This window comes from Adiantum capillus-veneris, chromosome 6, assembly GCF_014529385.1.
Source record: "Adiantum capillus-veneris isolate H3 chromosome 6, ASM1452938v2, whole genome shotgun sequence".
In the NCBI taxonomy this organism is placed as follows: Eukaryota; Viridiplantae; Streptophyta; class Polypodiopsida; order Polypodiales; family Pteridaceae; genus Adiantum; species Adiantum capillus-veneris.
Genome location: NC_140936.1, coordinates 93,615,492 through 93,641,471, shown reverse-complemented (window position 1 = coordinate 93,641,471; position 25,980 = coordinate 93,615,492). Strand labels below are relative to the sequence as shown.

General features: G+C 44.9%; 1 protein-coding gene across 1 annotated transcript in view; it reads left to right on the top strand.

Moving 5' to 3' along the window:
• The window catches only part of LOC147455901 (protein HAPLESS 2-like), a 346,793-nt gene that overhangs the window by 191,166 nt on the left and 129,647 nt on the right, over positions 1-25,980 (top strand). Inside the window, exon 8 of the mRNA XM_086514530.1 lies at positions 18,621-18,791. Coding sequence (XP_086370656.1) covers positions 18,621-18,791 — 171 coding nt within the window. The remainder of the gene's footprint in view (positions 1-18,620; positions 18,792-25,980) is intronic.

Here is a 25,980-nt window from a genome sequence, read left to right as displayed (position 1 = left end):
TTGTAGGGAGTACACCATAGCCAAACCTTCCCTTTCTGTGGTGCTGTAGTTGCGCTCTACTTTGGTGAGGAGGCGACTTGCATAGTGAACAGGGCGATCCAAGTTGTATTCCTTACTAGGTTGAGTCAACACAGCACCCACAGGCAGTTGACTGGCATTAGTATACACATGAAAAGGGAGAGACCAATCTGGAGGCACTAAAATAGGTGCTTCAGTGAGGCGTTTTTTGAGGTATGCAAATGCTTCGGCCTCAGGTTTTGACCATTGAAAGGGTACAGTAGCACTAGTCAGCCGAGTCAATATGGTTGAGCCACCTGTGCATACATTCGTATAAACCTGCGACGATGATAGCCTGTGTGGCCAACAAAGCTCTGAACACCTTTCGGGTTGATGGGAGGTGGTAACTTCAAGATGACCACGATCTTCTCTGGGTCAGGTGCTAAACCTTTGGCAGACAACACATGGCCTAGAAGTGTGCCCTCAGTGACCAAAAAGTGACATTTGTTAGGATTGAGCTTTAGCCGTGCCTCTCTGCACCTAAGGAAGACAGCAGAGAGTTGAGCGAGGTGCTCCTCTAGATTTTCCACTGGGGTTGAACATTGGACACCTGAGAAGGTCGAAAAATCGTCCATGAAGATGCAAAGATGATCCGTAAGTAAAGGACAGCATATAAGATATACTGCTCGATTGAAGGAAGGTGGAGCGTTTTTCAACCCAAAGGACATCCTAGTGTAGATAAAAATACCCCAGGGAGTCACAAAGGCTGTTTTAAGTTGATCACCTGGATGGATGTCCCACTGATTGTATCCATTGAACCCATCCATGAAACTGTACAATACATGCCGTGCTACATCTTCGAGCACACGCTCAGTGAAAGGTGTGGGAAAACCATTTGGGTAATCTACACACACACGGATTTTATTTGACTGCTTCTTAGTGGTTATCACCGTGGGTGATAACCACTCAGAGTGCTCCACAGATACAATGATCCCTGCCTCTTGCATTTTTTCGAGCTCTGACTTAACAGCCTCTGCATACTTTGGGTTGAGCTTGTAAGCTCAGCCTCTGACAGGCTTAGCCCCTTCAACCAGAGGGATAGTGTGGACACCCAATTCTGGTGGGATCCCTTCCAAATCCTTGTAGGACCAAGCAAAAATATCTTTAAAAGAAAGGAACAATAGACAACAACTAAGCTCACAGAGACACAACAGCAGACCACAACATATGACTCGACTATCTCAAAGAACTGATACAGACTCTGGCGTGGTAGCACACTCAGCTCCAGCCAGGATAGGACTCACAGGTACAATGGGGTGTCGAGGCTTAGATGTGCAGGGATGGTGAAGACGTGCTATATGTATAGACTCACTACTCAAAACGACGACGGTGGACCATATATCTAGAAGATGATCCGATGACCCCACAGCTACTACTCATCTGTACAACCATGAAGAGCCACCAACGGCTCATAAGTGTCAGCCATCTAAATCTATCCCCAAACTGAGTGGTGGTGACCTGGCCACAATGTCCACTAGACCACCGTCCGTATCCCGTGTCACGTGTCACTGCCCAGCCAAGAGAGTCCGTCCAGTGTGAACCAGCCTCGGCCAACTGTATCAACTGTGTGTCCTGTGAAAGTGACACTGACACTGTAGCCTGCTACAACGGGTCAGACGAAGATCTGCTGGAGTGGTTGGACGCTACCAAATTTATGCCTTGTTATGGAGTCTCTATTCAATCTTTGTCTGAGGGTACACCCTCTTCCAATGTTTGCAAGGTAACTCAACTCAATGAGCCACCTAAGTCAGCTCAAAGGGTGGAGGTCACAAAACCTACTCACCATGCGCCCTTGGTGGAAGCCTTTGGATTGGGTGAGCCTACGAAGAATCATGGTAGAGGAACCACATCTCCTCTACAGGAGTTCACCACCCCCTCATCATCAGACCCATTGGTATCTGCTTCTCCGACCAAGAAGAAGCTCTCCTCTGTGTCTAGCGAACTTCCCTTGTCACATCCTCCCCTAACCTCGCCCTTACCCACCCCCTTCCCCAACTCCTCGCCCCTACCCACCCTCGACCTCGCCCACCACCCCCCCCCTCGCTGTCACCACCCCATCCCCTTCCCCTCGCCCCTACCACCCCCCAATCCAAGACCTCGCTCCTACCCACTCCCTCTCTACCCTCGCCCCTACCCTCCCCTCCCTCGCCCCTACCCACCCCCTTACCCTAGCCCTTTCCGCCTCCCTCCTCGCCCCTACCCCCTATCCCCTCGCCCCTACCCACCCCTTAACCTTCGACCTCGCCCACCACCCACCCCCCTGGCCCTCACCACCCCATCCCCTTCCCCTCGCCCCCTCGCCCCTACCCTCTTGTCCCTCATCCCTACCCACCCCCTACCCGTAGCCCTCGCCCCTCCCCCCTTTCCCTTCGCCTCGCTTGGCCCTATCTAGACCCCTCTCCTCTCACCCCTATCTAGCCCAACCCCCTCACCCCTACCCACCCCTCCCCTACCCACCCCGTCTCCTCTTCCCTAGCCCTCACCCACCTCCACATTCACACAAGACCATTGCCTTGAAAAATCAAGAAATTTGACCATTGCCTTTAAATAAAAAATTCTCACATGATTTATCGTTGTGGCAGCCCCTCAAACCAGATATTTCACGATTGGCCGCATGTACACTAGCTTTGTGGGATTTTTTCATCTTGGCAGTCTTCAATTTCTACTTTTTGGTCAGCTTACATCATTGAGCCGGGATCATCTTCAGTACATCTTGCAAATATCGGCATTGCTTCAGAGGTACTTCCTCCTGGAAACTCGAAATCTTTTCCAAACATAACTTCTTCAGACAGAGTACTGCGTTTTCCTGGTGTTTCACTATTCTCTCTAGTTTCATTGTTCTATCTCACCGGGATGGTGAGTGGTCTTGTGGCAGGCAACCTATAGCAGGGTTACAATGTCACTGGCATGGGACAAGCAGTTAGTTGCACTTGCGCTTGAGTTCACACTGTTTGGACTCTCGCCTAGGCATTGACACGTGGCAAGTGTTACGGATGGTGGTCCAGTGGCCAGATCACCACCACCTCAGTTAGGAGATAGGCGTAGCTGGATTGGGATATCTGGCAGCTGTTGGTGGCTCTTAGGAGATACATATGAGTGGTTGGTTCCAGTCGTCGGGACACATCATCATCTACTTTGGTGTGGTCATTCATCTGGAGTCTCTCCTGGAGTTGTACACCGCACATCTGCATCATCCCTGCACAGTTGAGCCTCGACACCCCCACTGTACCTATGAGATCTGGGCTTGAGCTGAGTGTGCTGCCATGCCAGAGTCTGTATCGGTTTTTTTGAGTTTGTTGATGTTCTCGTTGGTCATGATTTGCTGAGTCATATTGTTCTTGCTCCGTTGTTCTTTGTCTTTTGTGTTTATGGTTTCATTCTATGGAGTGAGATATCACACACATTGCACTGAGGAGCACCCACTACAGAGGACTCGACACATTATCTCCACTACAATGCTCTATGCCTTCTCAAAGAGTTTCTTTGATGCACAGAAAAGAAGAGAGTGGATAGTGGCCTTGGTGAAAAAAGAAGATGGTTTGTGCAAGAATATAAACAAAGCATTTATGTTGGAACTCGTAGATACAACAAGGCCCATATAGAAAGAGATTGTGCAGATTGGGAGGCAAATAATCCTAGTACAAAGGAGAAAGTTATGAGCTACTTAAGATGACATGAAAAGGGGTACTAGTAGACGAATCCATGGAGCATCAACTTGTGTGGAAGACGAGATGGTTCAAGAGACACAATGATGCAAAATACATCAACAACTTTTCACTTTGCTACCTCAGGATACAACCCACAGATTGCCTTTGTGAGCAAAGATGTCCTTTATAGAGCTTTGCGTCACAATAAAGGCCTGACCTACAACTTTGAGCTTCACAAAAATACCAAAGCCACCAACGGTCAAGAAGCAAATGAAGCATATATGTTTGAACAATGCTCTATCTAAGAGTGTTCATCATTGGCATGCAGGATCGCTTAGCTCAGTTGTTGCTTAAGTTTTCAAGATGTTTCTAGGTGCTGCTTTACAAAATTCACAGAGACAAAGTTATAAATGCATAGATTTGATCGAGGCGCTCTAGGTGTAGGATGTGACTTTGACAGGGATGTTGCTAAATGAACAATTTTCTTATTTTTCTGAGTGAATTCTATTTATTGACATTAGGATATTTAATTGTGTGCACTTGAACCGTAAGGTTTGGAACTGTAGATCTACTGGAATTATTAAAATCCATCAAGAAGAGACAACTATGATGGGCGTCGTGAAGGGCTTGTACCATTAGTTCGGTGGGGAAGACAAGGAAGTAGATAATCCGGATGCGTCACATGATGGGTGATGGGAGCATTGGAAAGGAAATATTTCATTGGTTTGGCAGGAAATCCAAACTTGAAAAAAAGGAGTACACGTAAAGACACAAGCACAAGAATAAAGATAGGTTGTGAGAAGCTTTTTCTAAAAAGCGGTATATTTTTAAGTGTTTTTCAGGAAGAGCGAATGCTTTCTCGCGAGAAATTTGTGTTTGCATTGCATTCGTGCCTGAGGACTGCATCCGGAGACGCCTGGAATCTGACTGTGTATCATCAATTTTCAGCTCACTGAGTTCCACTGCCCACTTAATTAAAGCAAGGCTACAAAAATAAAAGATCAGCGTTGGCTCTCTTGGCTGAAACTAAGCATTGCGATTTCTCCCTTTCATCACGCCAAAAGCATCGCCAGCTCCAACACTCCTCTAGCGCTACCTCTTGTAGCTATTCCGTTCAGCACCGCACCGGCTATTCCTGCCGGATGCGGATGCCTATAAAAGTAGCCCACACTCTCTCTCAACCTCCAGTTTTCAACAGCGCTAGCACCAAGGGAGCACCTCCACCAGGAGTCTGCAAGTGATCGAGCGAAGCCAGTACGCGAAGTTCGCTTTACCGCACTCGGAGCAACAGGTACCAATTGTGAATTTGTGAAACGAGGAGTTGTTTCGTGTTTGTGCTTTTGTAGGTACTCCATCACACAGAAGGAACAAGGAGGCCTCGGCCTATGCTCAAAGATTCCAGAAACGGAATCAGGAACGGTCCATAGAGACGGAAATTGTATTGAGAGCTCGCGTTGGCCCCAAGGTTGGTGCCCCTCTTGGTATTTCTTTATCCAATCAAAACTTTAGAGAAAACTTGTAGATTCCTATGAGCTGTCCCTCTTTTATTGGGCTGAAAATGACCTACCCTAGCCCAATTTCAGGAGCATAACCACAGTAGGAGGCTTCACAAACAAAATTCCCAAGTCACCTTAACTTGGCGAGAATTTGCAACACGCTGAATTCTTTGTTTTCTGCCCCAAAGAACGCTCCAGAGCACCTATACAATGATCCTATTGTTTCCCTGAAGCTCCTGGGGCTATTACGGATCAAAAAGGGTCAAAACTCTAAATCTACAAAAATACACAGCAGGCTGTAATTTATTGTTTCAGGCTCTATTTCGTATGCCGGTCACATCCATAGCAAGCCCTCAAGCTCCCGCACCTGTAAGGCTACTTTCCCTTTGAATCCAACGAGATTTCTCGCGTGAAATTTCTTTGAGTTCACCTGTACCTACGGGGGATTAGCAATTAGCCAATCTAAGACCTGTGCAAGAGGCTCTTGCCTCGGCAATCGCGCATGAACCCACACAACTGTACATACCGATGGAAAGCTCGAGCTGGGCATTATGTTTTTTATTCAAAGGGGGAGAGAGGTGCATGAGAGCGGAATCATCGTGCTACATAGAACAGGGAAGAAGGCAAGCTTTCCATTAAAGCTGTGGTCACCTGCACCTACTACTCACGCACACTGTAGTCTCACAATGAAGGAGGAAACAACCCAAGTCGATCTCTCCTCTCAATTTTGGGCACCCCCAGCTGAGGTGGCTTGCTACCATGTGTCCAGTTTGCCTCTTTTGAGTTAATTTCCTAGTACTTATAAAGTGTCACACGGGGCCTAAATGACTTTGAATTGAGCCTAGACATACTTTTACTGCTTGGATTTCAGTGCTGATCGGATCGACCAACTCGTGGCAAACTAGCCTTTATTGCTGTGAGTTAAACTCTCGGTCTCATCCGTTTCACACTGGCCACACAATGTCCAACCGTTTGTGACTTCAAAAAGAGGGGTCCAAAAAGTTAAACAAAAATCAACGGAAAGAAACCAACAACAAAGGTTAGTGATTGTTACATCCTTGTCTGCATACAGCAAGTTGACATCACCTTTTCAGTAGGTCGTTTCTTAGAACGCTTCAAGGAACAAAGGGTGGCGTCTTATGCACATAGAAGCACCTAAGAAGTGGATAAAATTCAAAAGAATTTTCACTCTAGCTTGGTTAACGGAAGAATATGAAGACGATATCGTCACAGCTTGGCATCATTTGAGAATGAAAAAGGAAGACACTTTGGCTGACTATTGTCAGAGTTTTTGGGATACCCTTTTGCCAGTGTCCTTGTTTTAGAGGGTCACCGTGAAGGATATTTTTGAGTAGTTTTGTTGCAGACTACCAAAGGAGATTCGACGGTATTGCTTGAAGATAAAGTCAGAATCCATTCAGAGGCTATGGGACATTCCAAGAAAGGTTTTGGTATGCATGCCGGCCTATTGACCTATCCAAGGGCAAGAGTCTTCCAAGAAGAAGAATTTCACAGGACCCAAATCGACAGAAGAGCAGCGTGCTGACGAGTACTTCAAAGAGGCAAGTGTTATGGTTGTGGTAAATATGGACCTATTTCTAGGAATGTCCTAAGAAAGAACCAAGGGAACTAGCTCATAGTTCATTAGAGAGTCTCAAGGGAACCAGCCGATAGTTATCAAAGAATTCTGAAGATTCAGATTGGTGTGCCAATGGACATTAGAGGCCAGGATAGTAGCTATTAAGTTCGAGGGCACAAGAAATAGGACATGAAAGGTAAGCTAGGTCCATTGATAATTTGGTCAAGGGCAGGATTTTTTGGTTCTCGATGCAAACCACATGGAGGAAGAGAACCTTGCAAACTCTCTTCGCTTTTAAGTTGTACCTTTAAGGCTTTTGGATTTTTAGCAGTGTTTATTCCTAAGTACATCTCGAATCAGCAGGTTGTACCTAGTGCAGTACGTGTTGCACAAGAGGGGAGCCACTCCACTCGAATCAGTAGGTTGAACGTTGTGCAATACATGCTGCACAAGAGGGGAGCCACTCCACATTGAATCAGCAGGTTGAGCCTACTGTAGTACGTGTTGCACAAGAGGGGAGCCACTCCACTCCCTTGTCAGAGGTTTCCTAGAATAAATAAAGTCACTAATTTCTCCTTGAGATTTTATCAATACTTACAATCTTACGGTATTCTATGGAATGACTTCATGAAAATATGTACATTGAATTGGAAATTTCCTAGATTAAGTTGATTACATGTACTCTTTTAGGTGTGTATTGCTAGAGTAATGTCAAGAAAGATGAATGTCTGCAACATTTTGTCTGATGAATGATTTCATGAAAATATGTACATTGAATTGGAAATTTCCTAGATTAACTTAGTGCATCTAAATATTTGTTAGAGATCAGTGAGATCTGGATGGCTAAGTGAATGTGATTAGTGCATCAATATTTCTATCTGGATGAGATGACTAGATAGTGTTGTGAGTGCATCAAGAGTTTCAGAAGGATGAGATGGCTACACAGGCATCTAGGTGCATTAAGAGTTTTGAACTAGATGAGATGGCTAGATTGAATGATTGAAACAGAGTGTTCACAGTGCTCACTGTAAGAAAGGATATGAATCTGATAATAATGAAATTTAGTAGGTCAAGATATCCGTGAAAAGATCAGCGTGGTCTGGATGTGATTGCTTATTATGTTACAATGATCGTGACTTGTATCTTTGACCCTAACGGAAATGTGATTTACCGATGCGTGATGTCTTTGTGCAAGTGCTAGAAGGCTAAGGGGCCTAATCCTAACAAAAGCAAAATGCTCAATTTGTAGCAGCCTCTTGACATGGCAGCCAATCCTAGAAAATGTGAACCTAATGACGTGGTAGTTAACCCGCAAAACGCGGGGAATTGCTGACGTGGTAGGGCAGATTTGGGCGCTAGCTTGTGGGAGCAGTGCCTTCAAACCTGATGCTATTGGGGTTGTGCTTTTGGGCAAACCTTGTATTGTTTATAAGAGCCCCTTGGGCCACTCTTTAGAGACAACATCTAGACACAGATTCTGAGAGAGTTGGACCCTCAAGGAGTTGTAGTACCTCGGTGAAGCAATAATAAAGAAATACTGGAAGAGGCGCCATTCTTTTGGGCCAGTGCATCTAGGGACGAAACTCTACCGTTTCATGTCGACTCTCTCTCTCTCTCTCTCTCTCTCTCTCTCTCTCTCTCTCTCTCTCTCCCCCCCCCCCCCCCCCCCCCCCCCCAAGACGCCCACTACTACGTGAGAACTACACAACATCGACGGAGGCTACGTCAGAGGATCCCTTTGGCCCGACACGCACGATGCCCGGTGAGACTACTGACCATGGAGAAGATTGATGAGATCCGCCAGTGACCGATGCTGGATCTCTTGTGATTTAGCTATCCCAGCTAGTTGCTTAATTCACACCTAGCAGTTTAGGATTCCATAGCATAGTATTTTTATTTTGTCATTTTGTTACTTTTGCTACTCTAACTTTGTATCAGATCCATCACATTGTAACTTTCTGGTCTCATAGGTCAAGACGTTAATATAACATTTCATTTCATTTCATCTCTCTCTCTCTCTCTCTCTCTCTCTCTCTCTCTCTCTCTCTCTCTCTCTCTCTCTCTCTCTCTCTCGATAGGCCCCCCGCCCCCCCTCTCTCTATCGTGCTGCCCCACTCGTCTAAAACCTTTACCTTTTTTACATTTTTTTACATCTTAACTCTATCGCCCCCTTTTTAACTCTATCGCCTGAACCCTTTACTCTTGCATTTTCGGCATTATAACTCTTATCGCCTATCGCCCCCCCCCCCCCTCCCTCTTTAGTGCTGCTTCTCTCTCTCTCTCTCTCTCTCTCTCTCTCTCTCTCTCTCTCTCTCTCTCTCTCTTTGCATTGGCTACCAGCACACCATGGCCACATGAATGACACTGTGAACCTGCGAATTTCCAGAAGCTGCCTCTCTGTCAGGTCCTCACCTACACGCACCATGGGACCCAAACCAATACAGCAAACAACCCCCCCGAAACCGGACATCAGGAATACGCCACCATGCTCATTACGAGACATATGGGGACTCATCTCCTCGATGCACACCACCATCATGAAGCAGAGTGATGAAATCAAAGACCTAGCTCTAAAAAACCAAGAATTGGAACACAAGCTCCAAATGCAAGACCTACGAGTCCGTCACCAAGAGGAGAAGATGCAGGAGCTCTAGGGTGCTCTTGATAAGCACACAACTACAATGCAAGACACTCTAGCCACTCACGATGAAAAGATTTCGCAAATGAATGTATCTGAAAATCTGGGCTCTTGGAAAGATGCACTGACAAACACACCAATGCCTCAGACTTCTTCAATGAACAGAGACATGTATGCTAATGAGGATGACAAAGAATACACCGAACAAGAGAAAAGAAAAATGAACATCGTGATACGGGGTATCCCCGAATCCGACAACGAGAAGGTCATCACCTTGAACACAGACATCACGGAAATGATCTTCACTAACTTTGGAATGCACGATGTGGTGGTATATGGTGCACATCGAGTAGGCAAGAAGAAACTAGAAGCAAATCGGACAAGCGTATGCACACTTCTGGATGCCCGCAAGAGGGCTATTATCGTCGAAAACGCCCGCATCTACTTAAAGGATAGCGCACTATACATCAGTGAAGATAGAACGCCGAACCAACAAAAGACCAGATGTGAAGCATACGAAGCTCGCATGAACAAAAAAACAGCCCAAGCGGACACGAAAGGGGAAGCAAAAGAGGAAACAAAATGACAATGCGAGACCCATGGGTTCACGGAATTACACGTAACAAGTTGGAATTGCAGAGGCTTCCCGTGGCATAAAGGAGAAGGATTAACGGAAGTCCTACCACGAGCCGACATTCTCTTTTTATTGGAAACATGGGAACACGATGCATGTAGAATACCACACATTGAAGGATATGTCACACACTCCCTACGGATGCCATGTACAAAATGAGGGGACAAGGAGGAGTCGCAGTGATATACCGAGAGGAACTCAGAAAAATGATCACAATTTGCAAGACAGATGCCCATAACCGGTACATATGGATCAAGTTTGACACAAAACCTAAACCTATGTTCATTGCCGGGTCCTACATCCCCCATAGAGAGTCACCATTCTATGGTGCCTTCAATGTAGAGAAGAATTACCCTTTCGAGGATCTGTATGCCGATATCCATGCCTATGCACAAGAAGGGATGATTATGCTTATTGGGGACATGAATGCTCGCATAGCACATACGCAAATGCAAATGGTGGATCTCATGACACCTCCAATGCTTGAACATAATGAGATACTAGATCCCACATGGGAGAGATGTTCGAAAGATCTCATTACAAACCCGCAAGGTATTGCATTGCTCAGTATGATGACATCCCTACAACTAATCGCCGTCAATGGAACAAGTAAGTTTGAAAAATCGAGAGAATGCACATGCTACACAGCCAATAAAGGCATGAGTGTTATTGATTATGTATTGATTGCATATGAGGCATCCCATATTGTAAGTAATTTTACAATTGGGAAGAGGTCACCCAATTCGGACCACACCCCAATCCATGTAAGGCTACAAGTTCCCACTCAAAAAGCACAAAAACAGCCCCATGCCCGATCATGGACATACAAAATGCAAGTGGACAAGAAAAGAATGTATGCAGAACATCTACACAATGCACTTGCTCATGTACCCATACCATCACACATCGCACTAACATGGCCAATTTTCAAACAAGCTCTCTGTGACACGGTGGAACAAACAATGGGAAAAACGCATCGGCGAGAAAATCATGTTAAAGGGCTACCGCATAACCCATGGTTTGATGAAGAGTGCAAGTATGTCAAAAAACAATTGCGGGCACTATCAACGACGAACACGGAATGGGAAACTCTATCAAAAGACTACACAAATCTCAAGAGGCGGAAAAGAAGAAACTATGAGCTACGCACGGAGACACAAGCCATAGCAAACTTCAAGAAAAATCCCAAAAAAGAATGGCTGAAAATAAAAGGACGGAGACATGACATTATGGGGGACATAAGCTCAGATGACATGTACATGTATGTGGAACAACTATATGTGCATAATAATGCCACACATGCAAACCGATCTCCATGCCCAAGACCACTTTGATCCCGAAACGGTTAAAAAAGGCATAGAGAAACTTGCAAATGGGAAAGCTCCGGACATACTACACTTGAACTCAGAAATGCTTAAATGGTCAGGTATGAGAGCCAGAGAGTGGATACATAGAATGCTAAACCAATCCATTGTTCAAGGGCTACCCGAGGATTGGCAAAAGAACTGGATCAAAGCACTTTATAAAAAAGGGGATGTAAATCAGCCTACCAACTACCGTACCATTATGGTTGAATCTTGCATGGCAAAGATTTTGGGAAGCATCTTAGAACAAAGCATAAGCACATGGGCAGAGACAAATGGAAAACGAGCAAAAGAACAAGCAGGTTTTCGACCAAAACATAGCACCATTGATCAACTTGTTTCACTCAGGGTATTAATGGAAGAGAGTCTGCTAAAGGGAAAAACATTATACTGTTGCTTTGTAGATTTCACCAAAGCCTTTGACACGGTCCCTAGAATGGGTATATGGAAAAGGATGGAATGCATAAAAGTACCGATGCATCTCAGGAGTGCGGTAGCACGTCTCTATGACAGCGTCCTATGTCAACTAAAAATGCACGAAGGGCTGTCCAAAGCTTTCTCGAGTAACATGGGGGTCAAACAAGGATGCCCTCTCTCCCCTATTTTTTTTGGATTGTGCATTGATCAAATAGAAAGCTTCCTCCCTCAACTAGAAGGGGATGAACCAGCCATCGGGATGTTTACACTTCTCATGCTCATCTATGCAGACGATGTGGCTCTTTTCCCCCATGACATTACAGCTCTACAGAAATTGGTCAATGCGTTACATGCTTTTTGTGAAAATGTGGGTCTATCAATCAATGTAGATAAAACAAAGTTCATGATTGTAAAGACTCGTAAGATGGATATCCACACCCCCCTCATGTATCAAGTGAAACAAATTGAGAAAGTCGACAGTTTCAAGTACTTGGGGATTGACATCCCGTGCAACTATGCTTGGGGACAATGCGCACATAATAGAATTGACATCGGCCATGCCAAGTACTATCGATTTGAAAACATGTGCACACAAAGGAGCATAAAAAGATGGGAGATAAAAGCGACCATTTTTGAGACATGCGTAGTGCAAGCCATCCTCTACGGAGTGGAAATATAGGGAGCAAGCATTTCAGCCCACACATGCAATGAAATTGAAAAAATTCAAAAAAAAAATCTATGTCGACACATGGGGGTCAAAAAGACGACACCATACTCCGTGCTACTCTTGGAGACAGGCAAAAGACCACTAGAAATGAAAGCATTGCAAAAAATGTACACGTATATCATGAAGGTCAAAGCGATGCCTACTACTCGAATCCCCCGCATTGCATGGGAAACGGGATGTGCGCCGCAAAAGACAAAAAAAAGCAAATTTCTGTCATCGAGCCTCATACAGGACATTAAGAAATGGTTCGCTAAATGGAATGTAGAGGCATATGTGGACATGCTTATTGAGGAGGGCAAGGAGGGAGAACACATGCTGAATTTTGAAATTGCATTACTAAATAGCCTCCACACCAAGTGGAAGACAACGCAACACCACTCGAAATTTGAATACTATTGCAAGCATGTCAACACAAAGTATTGGGAAGGCTATAGCACAAACCCAATGGAAGCTCAGGCCCATATACGAACACCCATGCCCCACATGGCACGAAGAGCCATCTCTTTGATGCGCACAAGGTCACATATGCTCAAAATAGAAACAAAGGGCTGGCTGAAAATTGATGCTTCTAAACGGATATGCACATCATGTACAATGCAAGCTCCCGAAGATGAAGCACATGTGACATTGGAATGCCCAGAATACGCTCACATCCGGGCTAACTTTCAACCACTTCTAAGCGGTTGCTCTACCTTTGCGGACCTATTATCCAAGACAGACCCCTCCCCTACAGCTCTCGGCACATACCTCACCCGCATACTTGAGCATAAAAAGACACTCATAGGAACACAAAAATAGAATAACACACACACACACCACACCATACACCCCCGTGAGGGGAGACTATGTATCACTTTGAGGTCCCATGGGTCATTTCTGGCCCCCTGCGGACGTTAATACCAAATCAAATCAAATCTCTCTCTCTCTCTCTCTCTCTCTCTCTCTCTCTCTCTCTCTCTCTCTCTCTCTCTCTCTCATAGGTATCTTTTTAGGAGATGACCTTACCCTCTCACAGCTTGCACATATGAGAGAGGTCATGCCGGAGATTATAGCAGCAAGGGAGAAGGGAAAGTTAACCTTCTACAGAAATGGACAAGTAGTGATTACAGAGCACCGCTCTACATGACAGTGCGAGACCTATGGGACCACTCTCAAGATGGCGGTTTGGAATTGTAATGGTTCGTATAGACTTGATGTGGGGGCCTTTGAGGACAGCTTCAGAGACAGAGACATTGTTTCTACTCAGAGACTCATCAGGCTCCAGGACAGTTGATGCCGAATATATCAGGATACAAATGGGAGACAGCTTGTTCGACATGCACCAGATTTGAGCATGGGACTAGAGGATCAGGAGGTGTAGCAGTTCTTTTCAGAGAGGAGCTCCAGCCACTACTGCACATAGTTCGGAGAGATGATCAGGCCAGATACTTGTGGGTGAGGCTGAGAGTAGAGACTGGACGTTTCTTGTACATCGCCATATGCTATTTTCCTCCCAGCACTTCAGTATATGCTTCAGCCAGAGGACAGTCTCCTTACTCTGTACTTGATGATGATATCTGGGAGTTCTCCAGGGATGGAGACATCATATTTTTGGGGGATTTCAATGCCCGTACAGGCAGTTCACATACGGTTTTCTATGACACCTCAGAGGAGATGCTCAAAGAGCTAGAGCTAGAGGAGATGGGGCTTGAGAGATGCTCACACGATACTGAATGGCTTACCAACTCTCCCATCGTCTACAGGTTTTACTTGTTTTTCACACAGACATGGGTCCAGTACTGTAGACTATGGTCTAACACATCCGAGCTTTATCTCTCACATTCAGGATTTCACAGTGGAGCCTAGGCCTGTTGGGATAGTAGTAGATCATGCACTTTTTACATTATCAGTCTCCTTTGAGTACAATACATCTCAGGCCTCACGGGGTGGTAGACATCCACGCTATACTCTTACACCAGAGACTGACTCGGTCTATGCAGAGGAGATACGTAGGCTTTTATGCACATCAGAGCCAGTATATACAGTGGAGGAGATCACATCTATGCTGACAGTGACATTAGATGGGGCAGCAACAGAGGCATACCCACACACTTAGCCTGGTCAAAGACGTCGTTTTGGGCACATGCCTCAAAACAGCTAGTATGATGAGGAGTGTCGACTGAGGAGAGCTCAGATACAGCGACAATTTGCATTGGGAGTGATCACCTATAGACAGTCTCGTATTGCTACACGACGACTAGTGCGACGGAAGAAGTGAGCTTTCTTGGTCCAGATGGAGCAAGATTTATATCATCTCTTCCTTAGTAGAGATTCAGGAGAGGCTTGGCGTCTAATCCATGAGCAGTCTTCCCCACCAGTGATTACTTCTACAGAGATATGGGGGCAGTATGCAGCATCTTTATACACTGTTCCTGGACGGCCACCACTACCAGATCCACCACAGCTATGTCCGGCTACGAGCACCTTCTTTACCACTGGGATGGTAAAGGAGGCCATTGACAGGATGAAGACCAGACGGGCACAGGATCATGAGGGTTTGGTAGCAGAGCACATTATACATGCTGGGGCCTTGTTGGCAGAGATGCTTGCACGGTTATTCAACCGTGTCATGTGTGAGTGCTTTCCTGAGTCTTAAAGATTATCTACTATTGTAATTATCTTCAAGACAGGAGACCCCACAGTGCCGGGGAATTACCGTACTATCATGGTAGGACACACATTGGCACGGTTGTATGCATCCATTCTTGAGCATAGGCTGAGCAGTTGGGCAAAGATTATGGGCATACGGGCACCTGGGCAGGCTGGTTTCAGGAGGGTTTCTCCACACTGGATCATGTCTTTACACTCAGAGTTATCATTGAGGAGGGTCGAGCACATGGTAGACGGATATATTGCAGCTTTGTGGACTTCCGCAAAGCTTTTGACACAGTACCGAGGGCCAGATTGATCTGCCGACTTATGGCATTGGGGGTACCCACAGAGCTGATATGGGGGATTATGGCATTGTACAGTTCAGTGATGGGTCATGTACACACATCAGAGGGGATATCTGACAGTTCACTCCACTATCAGAGTGAAACGGGGATGCCCATTGTCCTCTACTTTATTTGGTATGTATGTTGATGAGGTCTTTGATTATATTGACAGAGGAGGAGATAGAGTTGCTCAGCTTGCAGGGACAGGGATCCCTATTTTATTGTATGCTGACGATATCGTATTGATATCAGACTAACCAGAGGGTATGCAGAGACGTTTGGACGCATTGCATAGTTTTGCAAGGGATAGTGGATTGTCTGTCAACCTTGGTAAAACCAAGGTCATGGTATTTAATACCACGCCACAGTGGGTTAGGAGATCAGCACCTACATTCACATATGGTCAGGACAGTATGGAGTACACTGATGCATACACATATCTTGGGGTGGTCTATAGTGGACCGAGGTTCACACTGAAAGTGGCAGCAGACACTAGATTGACTCGTGCCTATGCAATCCTAGGCGGTTTAGAGAGGATTTGTTCACAGGTTCAGTTCCAGGAACCTTGAACAAAGCTCTGCCTTTTCGACACTTTGGTCGCTTCAGTTATGCACTACGGGGTTCAGGTTTGGGGACCGTCTGTTGACAGTGCTGGATGGAGTAATATGGAGAGGCCCTTGATATCTATGATTTCTAGGCTGATTAGAGCCAAGGCCTCAGTTCCACATGACATCATACGAGCAGAGCTGGCTGCCCCACCTATGGAGGTTGAGGCACTTACCAGATCAGTATCATTTGTACACAGCTTATGGGACACCACCAGGGACACGTATGCCAGGCTTGCTCTTGAGTCATCCAAACAGCTGGCATTACAGGGAGATACATCATGATGGTATGCACAGATGAGCTCATGGTTTCAGAGGCATGGTTTCAGCATGGGCAGGCTGCCCCCTTTCCAGTATTCTCTTGATGCACCATCTTTGGCTCTTACACGTATGGAGATTACTAGACTCATTCGGCAGGATCTTATCCAGCTTGATAGCAGAAGGACATGGATAGAGCCATCAAGGAGTTGGGTACAAAGAGGGCTTTCTATAGAGAGCATCTTCTCCAACTCACGACAGACGGATTTGTCACACGGCCCAGCTACATGGACACACATCTATCTCATGGGTTACGATGTGCCATAGGCCAGATTCGCACATCTTCACACCAGCTCGAGATTGAGAGTGACAGATTCAGAGGGACACCAGCAGATAGCAGGATATGCCACTTATGCCATCTAGAGCCAGAGACAGAGGTGCATTACTTATGTCATTGCACAGTGTACTATGAGATACGAGGCCGTTTTCATTGTCTATTCAGAGAAGGTTTTGGGCCTCTAGCTAGGGTCATGAGTTATGAGGATCAGAGATGTCTTGGGCTATATCTACTTGAGTTACACAGGCATAGAGAAACTTTACTGAGGAGAGCTGAAGAGAGACAACCCCAGAGACAGATCACAGATTTCTTTACACTAGATATTGTACACCCAAAAGAACAGACAGAGGAGCAGCCAACAGTGGAGAGGTCTGCCCGCACTACTGGCATTCTCATAGACCGAGCATTGGAGCTAGGGAGATCTAGACGACCCCGATGGAGAAGAGGAGCTACACAGTTTCGAAGGAGGCTATAGCAAAGGATTCGGGCCATACTTTTTCGTCGTCCAGAGTGCAGATGAAGATGGATCTCTACTTCCCTCCCATATTGTCTACACATTGTACTGCTTAGTTCACACATTTCACGCTTTGACCTTTCACACCTATCAGCTTAGTTTCGGATTCCGCAGTATTTATATTTGGTTATCCTAGTTTAATTTATTTTGTAAATCTGACTTTGTATCAGATACACCACATTGTAACTTTCTGGTCTCATAGGTCACTTTGGCCTTTTGAAGACGTTAATATAACATTTCATTTCATTTCATCTCTCTCTCTCTCTCTCTCTCTCTCTCTCTCTCTCTTCAAGTTTAGTTTAGTTATTTGCAGTTTTTGTTCGTGTGTTGCTATTGATTTATCGCTTGGAGTATCCAAGCTTTTAAAACATGACCCATTGTAGCTCATGCTGCAATGTATCTCTCTTGTGGCCTGTGTCTCATAGCTGCTTACCGCTAATCTATGGAGGGGCCATCAATGATGACCCGCCTGTCTTTATAAAATCCCTTTTCCCCTCCCTCCTCACTTACAATACCCTTGGCATGCATGCTTTCCAATGCTCTATTTGCATCCTTGTGAGGTCATCGATGTGGAAAAACCGGGCTCCTCTTGACTCTATTCCTCCCGTTCGTAGCATCTCGTCCTGGTCTCCAACCTTTGACAAAAGGAGAAGGAGAATATAAAGCATGCTCTCCAATTAACATACAAGTTACAGGCATTACAGAGAATCATGGGAGAATGCTATGCATGCATCTTGGGTATGTACAAGGACCCCCTCAATCGTGGTGTGCACTATTTGTAGCTCCTTTTTTTGGGGCTTCCTCTTTTACCTCTTTTTGAAGGTTCTTACTCACTACCTCAACCCGTCTAACCCATGTTGTCTCCATCTTTCCCTCAATCTCTCTTGTTGCCTTTGTAAGGCCCTCCTTAGGTTTTGCATGTCTTCTTTCATTCTCTTTACCTCTTCCATTGTGTTGGGAGAAAACTCTCCCTCCTTGAATCTTGGACTCTTTCTTACTTACTCCAACTTTGTTTTGAGCTTTGCGATCATCTCACCTTCATTCTCCGCCCCTGCCTTCAGTGCGATGCATTCTGCCTCTAGCTTCTTAAATCTTGTCAATGAGCTGTTATTAACCACATTTACCGCATTGACTGCCTCTTTCACATTGTTAACTGCATAGTTTATGAGGAGCTCCGCTTCTAATTTCTCCATGTGCACCAAGAAAAATCAAGAACTGTGTGCAATGACTTAAGAAAATCAAAAAAGTATGTAGGTGCCCCAATGAAACTAAGAAAGTATGTAATGGGTACTTATTGGGAGAAAGTCTTTTTTTATAATGAGATAAGCTTCCATCATATTCTTGCATGAGTAAAAATCGCTTTGTTTTGTAGAGGGGTATCAATGCATCCGAATGGCTGATTATTGATCGGCACAAATACACAGAATCTGGTGCAGTTTGTGATCTTATTGGATCATCCTATGAAGCTTTTACATTGGTAAATGTACCATGCACGAGAAGTGTGGGTTACTGTTTATCCTACCAGCTTGGTGATTACATAAAGGCAAGCATATTAGACTTTGGAACAATTGAAAATCATTCTTGCTGTCTCTAGTCTATTCTATTTTGAGTAATTGTAGGTTATTTTAATCTATCCGTACTTTCTCTTTGGTCTTAGGGAAGAACTAGAATAAAAACCAATGATGTGTACATGTAAGTAAAGTCTGTATACATTCTTAGCCACATTACTAGGATTGTAAATATTGACATGCACAGTGCGATCGATCACGCTTACATATGTGTACGTACTTCAAACTTCATACAATTGGGTGCCAATGCAAATTGTGTCACCAAGCAAGTAGATGTGGCTCTACAATCTTTGTCCATGCTTCTTGGGTGCAAAATCATGTTCACAAGCATCCCACATTGAAGATACACCTATCATTGTTGCAATCTCTTCGCTTCATTTTTTGCATCGTCTGTGTTGATCAAGAATGCTAAAGGAAGGTAAATCATATTCTTGGCATGCGCATAGACAAGATAACCTAAGAAGGTTCTTCACGTGTCTTAGAAAGAGCACATAGGTCGATTGCTTAAGCATTTCAATAGGGAGAGGGGAAGTTAAATAGTTCTTCATTGCCTCCATTTGTGACTAGGAAGAAACCAGAGAAGCTCTTATGAAGCTTTCTATCTCCCTGCTACAGAATTATGCAAAAATCTCTGCTCTGCAAGTCAATCAGTTTCAAAGAAGATGATGTTCTACAATCTTTTGTTGGGTCTTTGTGCCTTTCTGGGATTCACTGAAAAGGCTTGCATCCTCTTCTTGAGGGGGGAGGCTGCTTCTGTCTTCCTCATATGGCAGTGGCTAAAAATATCTTCTTCGAAGATCTTGTGGACAAAATGTTCGGCATATCGAGGGTGTTCTATAAACTGCTCTTTGGAAGTGTGCAAGCTTGTGACACTGTTGAGTCGCATGCAAATTTCCCATGAGGTGCCATTAGTGCATACGTTGCATGGTGCCTTTGGCTGAATTGGAACCCCCCTCAAGCAAAAATGTCCCATATGGATAAAAGTGCAAAATATCCCCGCTATGTCTTGGCAGTTATTGTATCCCACTATGCAACGTTCTGGTAAGGTTCTTGTGCCACCTCGCATTACAGCAAATATGAATAGATTATTTATGCCCAATTGGTTGCACATTACTTCTTCGGGCTTGCGTGGGATATACTTCAAAGTTAAATGGGTTGCTTTTTCTGGTCATTTCTTGAAATGTGGTGAATTGGGACATTTCATAGCAGAATGGAAACAATTGGATGTGCGTTGTATGCTTAGGTTTATGGGCCAGTGTCGACTCAGGATGCACCCCTATCAGCGATAATAATCAATAGATCCATGGCTTATATCATGTGCATGCAGTGAAAACATCGTTAGGCAGGCCCTGGGAGGTTGCATCGGGGTGAGTTGCAACTGAGACATTATGAGCTGGATGAGAAAGACAAAATACTTTTCTTGCAATCAGACAGGAGGAAGCTCATTGAAGGGTAGCTTGGCTTGGACTGAAGACATTTTGGCTGACTGGGATTGGGCATTTATTGATGAAGCCGTTTGAGGATGTAATGGAGATCGTTTGCTGCCTCCTTGATAGGTTTGATAGGCTCACCCAGCCCTAGAGCCTCTATAGGCAATTTGGCATCCTCAGCTCGTTTGTCGTCAAAAACTGGATTGATAAGAGTAGATAGCTTGGGTATTGTAGAAGGCAGCAACTTCAGCCAGCTGCTAGCTGTGACATAGTCAGCAAAGGCCCTAATGACAGAGCTGAAAGCAGAGGTAGTAGTTGGCACATTTTGCAAGGACTGGCTGTTCTCAGCTGTAGACATGGGCTGGACTGAAGTAACAAAGCATGGTAGGGGCTCTGCAGCAATTAACCACTAAAGAAGCTGCTCATCTCCTCCTTCTGCAGGTGGCTGGTCCACAGGTGGATGGACTGGTTTAGACTCTACGGAGAGAGAGCTATGTCGGACAGTGGGATCCGTACGTCCTTCAGGCTTCACGGGCTTCATAGGTGAGCTAGGTATTAAGATTCACATAGCATCACTGCCCTAATCATGAAGAGCTTTGGTGTGACGTAGTCTCGGTCTACCTATCAGCAAGAGAAAGCCACCCTCTACCTGAGGCAACCACACCACTACAAAATCCAGATGAAATGTGAATTCTTGCACTTGAAGAGGAACTTACTTCACAACGCCCATACTCTCCTGTGATCAGCCAATGTAACAGTGAAGGGTGCTGACCAAGTTGGTTGGAGGCCAAGAGCTACCAGTGAACTCCGGCATGAGACTGATGCATGAGCCACCATCCACAATGACTCTCGTAAGTTGCTTCCCAAGAACAGAGACTGTGCGGCGAGGACTCTTATAGTCAATGAGAGGGTATGCGGGGTAAGTGATCATATAGGACTCAGCTGGTTGCTGCAAAGGCAGATGCCTGCCACTAGGACCAGCACCAGGGTAGAAGGATTGAATGACAGCCACCATCTCACTTTGAAAAGCTGGATCCAGTCAAAGCACATCACAGAGAGAACCGTGCCGGAATGTTTCTTGAAGAACGGTCTTCGCACTCCTAGCCTTAGATGTGGAAGAGCCGTCTAAGGCTCTCTTTTGTGAAGTGTTGAAGATCAGCCACCGCCTCTAGTTAGGCGCCATCTACCTCTAGACTCCAACTCTAGATTCTTGTTGTGCCTTGAGCTCCTCTTGACTCTTTTTTAAGCAGCTCCAATGCTTCCTCTTGCGGAGATTTATCTTGTCTAAGAGAGAGGCTTTTCCTCCTGAAGAGCACACTGCAACTCGAGTGCTTCGAGGTACCTGCAAAAAGAAACCAAAGGATCAGATGCACTTTCCAAAAAAAGCAAATGCAAGCTCAAATCTCGAAGTGGTTGTAAACAATCTCCTTGCTGCTTCAATTCTGGTGGTTGTAGCAACAAACTCATCCAGTGTAGCATCTGGTTTAAGAGATTTCCCATCGCTTATGTTGGGAAGCCTTAGGAAGAGCCTTGTCTACCCATTTCTCTACCACGAAGTCCCCTAACTCTTGAGAGAGATTAGCCACTATGGCCTTTGTTCTAGTCATGACATCCGCAAATGTTTCCTTTGGTTGGAACAAGAGGGTTCTGGGCTCATCTAGAACCTTCTCTAGGAAGTCTCTTGTTAAGAAAGCCTCTTAGAAACTTTTCTTTAATGCAGCTCAATTTGCAAAGTGGTTCTCTTCAAATTTGCTATACCGCTCGTCTACTAAGCTATCCAAGGTTGAAGGGAATAACAATACATACAGATCTTCACGCTTGAGGCCACAAACGCAACATAGAGAAACAAATCTCCCACCATAATCATCTGGATCGCCTTTGAAAGAGGGAAACTGTATGTTGATTCTGACGAGGATGTTGGTGAGATCTTTCGCCCTAGGAGTAAGCATTTATGGTGGAGAGGGTGTAGGGGAGGCAGAGGTACTAGGTAAGGGATATAGTAGCAAAGTCAAGGTGCTAGTGCAGTCCCGTGCTGATGCTCGAGGCCATGAGGCCACCAAATAGGGTTTCCCCTCTTCAAATAATCACTTGGGTTTCTCTTGAAGCTCCCATGAAATGGTCACGCCAAAGAATTGAAGCGTTAATCTAGGGTTTTTATCAGGGCGAAAGAGCACCGTATCTGTGCAATTGGGAGCAAGGCTACACCAAATCATCACACACACACACACAAGAGTGATGATTTCATGGTTGGAGTTTTGTTCTTTTTGAGTGTGTCTTTAGCCTCAAAGGTTCTACAAATCACTTGAGTTTGCTTCAAACCCTCACAGTCAGAGGCTCGGTGCTTTCCTAGCCACACTGCGCACTTCTTGATAACGTCTACATGAATGATAATAACACCCCTTTTACATCAAGGATGAGGCGCCCATCTCATGCTCTTATGGCTTAGAGGAGATTCACATAAACTGAGGCCTTAGCCAAGGCCTCCTTTGACAATGTGAGGTTCTTACTTTGGATCTGTAGCTTGTCTATCTAGAAGTGTATACAGCTTCAAATTTTACTCTTAGTTTTATAAATCTGGATCTAGTCAGTATGCCTTTAATTTGTATGTTCAGGTTTATTGCAAGTACAGTTTACAGTAGAAGGTATGCCTTTAGGAGTGCTGGTTGGGTGGATTTGCAAGCATGGTTTAAAATCTTCAATCAATTCCACAATGTTGATAAAGATTGTCTCAGTTGGGCATTTGTAAAGTATCAGTTCCATGACAAACCCTATTGCCAGTAACTTTCTTACATAGTACGGATCTGGTTTAAACCACGTACACTACATTTCCCGATTCCTTGTCTTGCCCTCGTCTCATGAGCCAGCAGCACCTCAAAGTAATTGTTTCATGACTGTCCTTCATGAAAAATGCACCTTTGTTATTATCAAAGGACTTCAAATAATGTTTATAATTTCTTATTGCACACTAAGAAATTGTTAATTTGGAGGTGAGCTTTATACAACATTGTCTTTTTATACATTAGTCCACTTCATTTTTTCACCACCACACAAATACCACAGGAGGAAGTCAACCGAATGGCTAGAGGGCTCCAGCCATACTTATCAGTAGCACGTTATGGTGCTGTGCAGTCAAGCAAAAATGTATGAAGGTTTCCAAACACTGTTTTTAAACATTTTCTTGCTACATGTAGTGCTTATTTTACAACTTTCTGATCTGGCTCATATGTACTTCAAACCACACATGTGCCTGCATGCGATCACTGCTTTTTATTGGCATTCCACGATTCTTATAGCAAAGCTTCTTGATATATTAGGTGGATGAAGTTCATTGTAAGGGCATGCATGCAACAAATACTACAAAGTAATGGAGAAATGTTTCAAGAACTTCCAATAAAAATATGGGCCCTGTATTGCTTATGTGTTTGTCTTTGGGTAGGAACTATGTTATCTTCTTTGTCTTTGCTCCAAATGATCGTTGCATTTTTGTCTCCAAGGGAATGCATGCATATACAATGACCTTAGTTTTACTAGTTATCAGGTGAAAATTGTATGGGAAGCCATAGCCCCAGTAAAATTATTTTTTCTCCATAGCTACACAATACCAGAGATCATATCCGCCCACGTGGGGTGCCATCTCTAGCTTCTGACCTTGTGATGATGGATGAGGGAGAAGTGACCCCAAAGTCTTCTTTAAAAAAGGAAAGCCTTAAGCAGGTTCAAAAGGTTTAGCAAAGTAAAAAGTCTTCAATCTGGGGAAAAAAGGCTAATTTGTGATGCAAAAGCACAGAATTTGCTCATACCTACAAGTTGAACATGTCATAAAAAATCTATCTAGGGTTTTTTGATCAGCACGCAGTTCTACCTATGGCAAGAAAAGTATGTCGTGCTCTCTATTGTGGGTGCCCCTGAGTGCAATGTGCAAGAAATCTCACTCCAAACAGAATAAACAGGATATAGCAATGGAACAACATAGCAAACTCAAATGACTCAACAGTAGACTCCAAACATAGTCGAACTTGACTAACTCATGAACCAGTACAGACGTTGGCTAGCAGCACACTCAGCTCTAAGCCTAGGACTCACGGGTATAATGAGGTGTCGAGGCTCCGTCTGTGCAGGGAGAGTGCAAGTGTGCAAGTGCTAGACCGAACACAAGACTCAAAACTCTAGAATCTAGACCCATAGAAAGTATGATGCCTCGACGACTAAAACTAACTAAGCATATATTCAATCTTAAAGAGCAACCAACGGCTAACAAAATATCCCTGACAGCCAGCAACGTCTATCTTCAAACTATGGTGGCAAAGAACTGGCCACAATGTCTACCAGACCACCACTCCCTGTGTCTGCAACGCGTGAGTGCGCGGACGAGAGTCCACCCAGTGTGGACCCAAGTCCAACTGTAGCTGCTTGTCTAGTGCAAGTGATACTATAGCTACAATTTCTATTTGTTTGCCCTTCTTTTGTATCTCAAAGGTTTGTATCTCAAGTAGGGCGGTCATTTGCTCCAAAACTGCATTCAAAGTGTCCTTGAGAGTGAAATTCATTTTGTGGAGCCGTGTCCTTAAGCACGGTAGTAGCATCATTGAATAGTTTATAAGGATTTATTTTTTTGTGTGTTTTGATTTGTTTTATGTTGAAAAAAATAAACGTAACCCAATCAACGCAAAACCACTCACCGTCTCGGTGAGAGAAGATAGTGAAAACTGCGAAAGGAAACTGCTATGTGCACTAAGACAAATGACAACGAACTCCATATGCTACATCTACAACATAATGATGTTGAGCTAAACTCTCCCGATCGTGTCAACCAAGAGAGAGTGTCATCGCCACTGCACCACCCGAAGTGTCAGCCTACAAAGGTGAATCCATAAGATCGATGTGGGAGCTTGCTGGACTATAGGCGGATGCACCTTGCTCTCTACAAAGTGGCCCTCTATGAAAGGAGGAGCCACCTGATGAGCAGCAGAGGGAAGCACCTGTCTTGAACCATACTAAGGCCGTCGGCTAGCACAGCCATGGCGATGTGCGTTAGTAGCAATTCCCTCACAAGGAACTCTCTGTGTCCGTTGCATCTATGTCATGTGGGCGGGCTGCTGAAACCACTATGGATAATAGTCGAGCTTCTGAGACTGAGCACATCCCATAAGTTGTCTAGCAGGACCCGGCTGCCCATAACCCATAGGAGTCTATACTTGTCCCACTAGAACAGTCCACCCATATCCAGTAGCAGCCTAGGTATGGTAATCTCTAGTGTTTGGCTATTGAGCCCTTATATCTCCTGTAACAGCATTTCTCGAAATCCCTAAACTTGAGCTCCAAGTCATTGATAATCTGGGATTTCACTCTCAAGGCTCGACGCAAAGCAAAGATTGTAGCATCGCGGTCCGCTATTGCGCTCTCTGTAGTGCGGATAGTGTGTCGTGCTCTCTACAGTGGGTGCTCCTCAATGCAATGTGCGTGACATCTCACTCAAAACCGAATGAAAACACAAGAAACAATAGATAACAGCAAATCAACACAGAGACACAGCAGTAGACCAGAACATATGGACTCGACTATCTCAAAGGAACCGATATAGGCTCTGGCGTGGCAGCACACTCAGCTCCAGCCCAGAATTCACGGGTACAATGGGGGTGTCAAGGCTCAGATGTGCTGTGTGTATAGACTCTCTCCTCTAGACAACGATGCTGGACCATATATGAAGACGATGTTCCCGATGACCCAACAGCTA